Consider the following 5,080-nt stretch of genomic DNA (forward strand, 5'->3'; position numbering starts at 1 on the left):
TCACAGTTGGAACAGAAGAGGCCGTTAAACATTTAACTACAGATGGCTTTCAGAATATTGTGATGGTTGTTCCAGAAGAATGTATTTTCACAAAGGTCATACTTTTCATATATCCAACTTACTTGGATCCCGATCATCTCCTTTACAATGATAGTGTTGTTTGGGTAAAGAGAAACATTGTTCATTATAAAAAACAAAGTCAGGTTATAGCTTTAATAAAAGGTGAGGCTCCTAAAAAAAAAATTGTACAAGGACTAGGCTATAGAAAAGTTTCAAAATACAGAGAGAAGCCAAAATTATGCCTGAAGTGTTATTATTGGGGGCATTTGGTTTGGAAATATTGATTTGGATAATATCAGTGCCTTATGACTCGGCGAAGACCCCATCGGAAGAAAATGCCTCGAGGCAAAGATCCACAGAGTAAAGCTGAAGAATTAATTCACATGTGGAGTAAGGCAGCATCCTCCTCCTCCCTCTCAACGGAAATCGTCATGGAACAGCTCCTGCTACACATTGACAGAAGAATCAGAATAGCGAGAGCACAGTCTAGTGAGGACGAATATGGAGAACCTATCACAGCCCAGGAAATAAGGGCAGCTATTAAGAGAGGTAAAATTACAGCACCTGGTGAGGATGGCATTACTTACGACATACTTAATGCACTGTGTGACGTGTCTGGGAATCCACTACTCCAATTTTTAACAAATCATTCCTAAATGGAGTGCTGCCCACACAATGGAAACACCCCAAAATTGTTCCCATACCAAAACCCAATGACCCTGGCAATTACAGACCTATCAGTCTCGTGTCATGTACTTGCAAGATGCTGGAAAGGATCATTCTAAAACGACTGTTGCACAAAATAGGTAGGTTTGGGGAAGGAGTCAATGGATATGTCAAAGGACGGAGCACAGCCAATTGTATAATTAATTACCTGGTTAATGACACGGCTAGGTACTCTGTATTTGTTGACATAAAAGGAGCCTTCGACAAAGCCCAGGGAATTGCGATCCTGGACGAGCTTGCATGCATGGGTGTCAAGGGGAGACTCATGAAATGGATTGAAGACTACCTCACAGGGAGGAAAGCTAAGGTCTGCTTCAATGGAGCAATCTCAAGAACAATGAATATGAAACTCGGGACCCCCCAAGGAGGAGTCTTAAGCCCTACACTATTCAATGTACTTATGAATGCAATTGCCAATATTGATTTTCCGGAAGGAACACAACTAGTGGGATATGCAGATGATGTCCTAATACAAGCTCCCACCTTTGATAAAATAAAACAGGCCATTGAACTCCTTGGAAGGAAATGTATTGAGCTCGGTTTCACTCTCTCCACAAACAAGACAAAAGCATACTCCCATCACAAGCGGAGAGAAAATGAAGAACTGCAAATTAATGGTGTAACACTTTCACAGTCGGCTCAAACAAGGGAAAGAAAGAGGAGCTCAATCAACTCATAGGAACATGCAAAAGTCGACTCAGGGAACTGAAACTGAAAGCTATGACCTGGAATGATGGCCATGGAGCCTCTATTGCTGTACTTAAAATGATGTACACAGACTATGTACGCTCCGTTATTGACAATGCAGCACCTGTTTTATGTACTTATTCACAGAGCGATATGAATAGGCTAGAAAGCATACAGGATGAAGCCATTTCAATCATTCTTAGAGTTCCAAAGAAAAAAACTGCTGAAATGTCCAATCTACAAAAAGAGTTATCCCTTCCCAGTATTAAAGAAAGAATTGTGGAACTGAATGCTAAGCTTGCAATTAAGATTGCCAGAGATTCCCATTATAATGACATGGCTAAAAAAAAATTGAGCTCTGTGCTACTTTCAGGGGGAAACAAGAGATGCAAAAAATGGCATCACAGAGCAGTCTGCTACCTTTAAGATCTTCACCTGCTTCAACAAGCTCGTGAGCTCATGCCTATAGAAAGATTACCTCCCTGGGTGGATCCCCCGAATGACTCGTGCAGGATTATCATCAATGATATGGTAAAGAAAAAAACCAACATGGTACCCCAAGAAATGAGCCACAAGTATCTTAAAGAAATTTATAATGAAGCTGGAGATGAACTAGATCAAATCTTCACTGATGGGTCATTTAATCCTATTAATGGCCGGGCGGGTGCAGCATACACGGTAAATAAGAAGGATGATGTATTTTTTCCACCAAAAAATGAGGAAAAAGCACGCATTGAGAACTATACCTCTTCAACACAAGCAGAGTTAACTGCCATTGCTATGGCGTTAAGGTATATTATTGAACAGAATACTACTGGTGCAGTGATTTGCACCGATTCGAGAGCAGCACTGCAAAGCCTAAATAAAGATCGGAGCGAGAATCTTGCAATAGTCGCTGAAATTAAGAGAGTTGTGAAGGTACTAACCAACCAGTTAAGAGTTGTCAAGTTCCTGTGGATTCCCTCCCATGTTGGAATCTATGGAAATGAACGCGCAGATGTGTTGGCAGCTGAAGGCGCTGAGGGAGACCATATTGAATACTTCATACCCAAGACTCTTCTAGAAATTAGAAGTATTATCAAGGAACATCATTGTCATCTCAATCATTATGAACAAAAAAAAAGAGAATGTGGTGGTTGCGGGAGAGAATCAATAATAGAGAAAAAACGTCTTGGATACAAATGTCCACACGTACAGCAGCTTTTGTTAACAACATATAATAAGGATGATTTATAATGTATCTTATCTACCATTTGACAGAGGCTGTTTACCTTGGAGACCGGCTGGAAATATATGAATTGAATTTCAAATCTTATTGTTCCTTCTATTACATTTTTATATATGACAATTATATAACTATAATAAATACTTCTATAATTATTGACGCAATATTATTATCCCTTTCACCAGATGGAATTATGTTCATAAAGAGTTAAGGATTACAGGTTACAAAATTATACATTCACTCTTCCAATTAGAGTGAGTAATAATGGTTTTAATGGTTTATAATCATTTCAAAATAAAAGAAATGATCCCTATTCTTTTTTGACCCATAGTTTTGTTATAAGACAGAGCAGCTGCACACTTGCTTTACAGTTGCTCAGTTGCTCTCTATCCACGTGACCAGGTTAGCGTTCTCTCTCTCTTCACACAACTAGGTCAGTGTTTTTAATAATATTCCTTTACATAACGGATTTTTATTTAGTTAAAATCTAGCCAAGGAAACCTGGTCCCAGATTCAAGAAGCAGTTGCGCAAGTACTTAGAAGTAACATTTTCGTTCCCCAGGTCATGCTCACCGTCTGAAGACGGGAAAGCACCAGTATCTGCCTCTTTATCCACTCTGTGCTGTATGGGAGCATACGACGCCTGAGTTGGCCTCTTAAACACTATAGTGCACTGAGAGCATGGATGGAGATCATGAGACGTTCCTATTCACCAGTGAGAGCGTAGGCGAAGGCCACCCCGACAAAATTTGCGATCAGATCAGCGACGCAGTGCTTGATGCCCATCTTAGCCAGGACCCTGACGCCAAAGTTGCTTGTGAAACTTGTACCAAAACAGGTATGATCTTGATCTGTGGGGAGATTACGTCCAAGGCCCAAGTTGATTATCAACAAATTGTGCGTGATATTGTTAAGAAAATTGGTTTTGATGATTCACGAAAGGGCTTTGACTACAAGACCTGCAATATTCTTCTGGCCCTGGAGCAACAGTGTGCGGAGATTGCTAATGGTGTACACATTGGGCGCAGTGATGACAACATTGGTTCAGGGGACCAGGGACTGATGTTTGGTTATGCCACTGATGAGACCGATGAGTGCATGCCCTTAATTATTATGCTGGCACACCGTCTCAATCAGAAGATTGCAGAGCTGCGAAGAGATGGGACGTTCTGGTGGGCGCGACCTGACTGTAAGACTCAGGTCACATGCCAGTATGCCTTCGATCAAGGAGCTGTCATTCCCAAAAGAGTGAACACTGTTGTCGCTTCTGTACAGCACTCGGAACAAATCACTGTCGAAGCTTTGCATGACGAGGTTATGGAGAAGGTCATCAAGGTCATTATTCCTGAAAAATATATAGATGCTCAAACGAAATACCACATCAACCCTTGCGGAGAATTCATCATGGGTGGACCTCAAGATAACGCTGGGCTAACTGGCAGGAAAATCATCGTCGACACTTACGGTGGGTGGGGCGCTCACGGCGGGGGAGCGTTCTCTGGCAAAGATTACACAAAGATTGACCCCTCAGCGGCCTATGCCGCCCGATGGGTTGCCAAGTCACTGGTGAAAAACAAATTATGCAGACGCTGTTTGGTTCAGGTATCTTACGCCATTAGTGTTGTGCACCCCATAAGCATCAGCATCTTCCACTATGGCACCTCACAGTACACATCAAAACAGCTTCTGAAGATTGTTAACCACAACTTTGATCTACGACCAGGACATATTGTCAAGGAGCTGGGCTTAAAGAGACCAATCTACAGTGACACTTCATGTTATGGACATTTTGGACGGCAACAGTTCTCTTGGGAGCAGCCCAAGAAGTTGACCATCCCTGAATTTTAGAGTCACAAGTTAGTTAGCCATTGTAAAGTTTTCCTTGCAGAACTGGCTGTCATGTAGGTGGATTAACAATATACAATATATTTTTTGGGTTATATATTGTTACATTAGCAATATATATTTGTCAATTATCTGCTAGAAACGAAATATGAATAGAGTGCAAGTAATTCAGACATTTTGACAATTACAATAAAATTATTTGTTTTTTCATGCAACGTAAGTTGAGTTTTATTTCTAAACACCTCAATTTTTACAGTGTGAGTCCCTGTCTTTGCATCATAATTAAAAATAATTCTTAAGGGTGACTATGGCCAGTCTGCTGATACAGACAAGTAGTGTTCGGTGTGGATTTTATGGTATCTATTCCTTCAAATAAAGATTGAATGAGAGATTCTCTTGATCAATTTACATATACCTCTGGGAACCTTTAATTTTATATTCAATTGATAATTTTATATACTTTTTTGACGTTTTATATACCAGAGTATATAAAATCCCCGGGCTTTTTATATCTCTGAGTAAATAAAATTAAAATGA

General features: G+C 40.4%; 1 protein-coding gene across 1 annotated transcript; it reads left to right on the forward strand.

Annotated features, from left to right (window-relative positions):
* Positions 1-3,379: 3,379 nt before the first annotated feature.
* Positions 3,380-4,546, forward strand: LOC123753423 (S-adenosylmethionine synthase-like). The gene has a single exon (XM_045735417.1). The coding sequence runs from the start codon at positions 3,380-3,382 to the stop codon at positions 4,544-4,546; it is 1,167 nt and encodes a 388-aa protein (XP_045591373.1).
* The last annotated feature ends 534 nt before the right edge of the window (positions 4,547-5,080 follow it).

Source organism: Procambarus clarkii, chromosome 1, assembly GCF_040958095.1.
Source record: "Procambarus clarkii isolate CNS0578487 chromosome 1, FALCON_Pclarkii_2.0, whole genome shotgun sequence".
Taxonomy (NCBI): domain Eukaryota; kingdom Metazoa; phylum Arthropoda; class Malacostraca; order Decapoda; family Cambaridae; genus Procambarus; species Procambarus clarkii.

Excerpts from the sequence above, each read along its gene's own strand:
- LOC123753423 (XM_045735417.1), top strand. The coding sequence starts at position 3,380 with ATGGATGGAGATCATGAGACGTTCCTATTCACCAGTGAGAGCGTAGGC.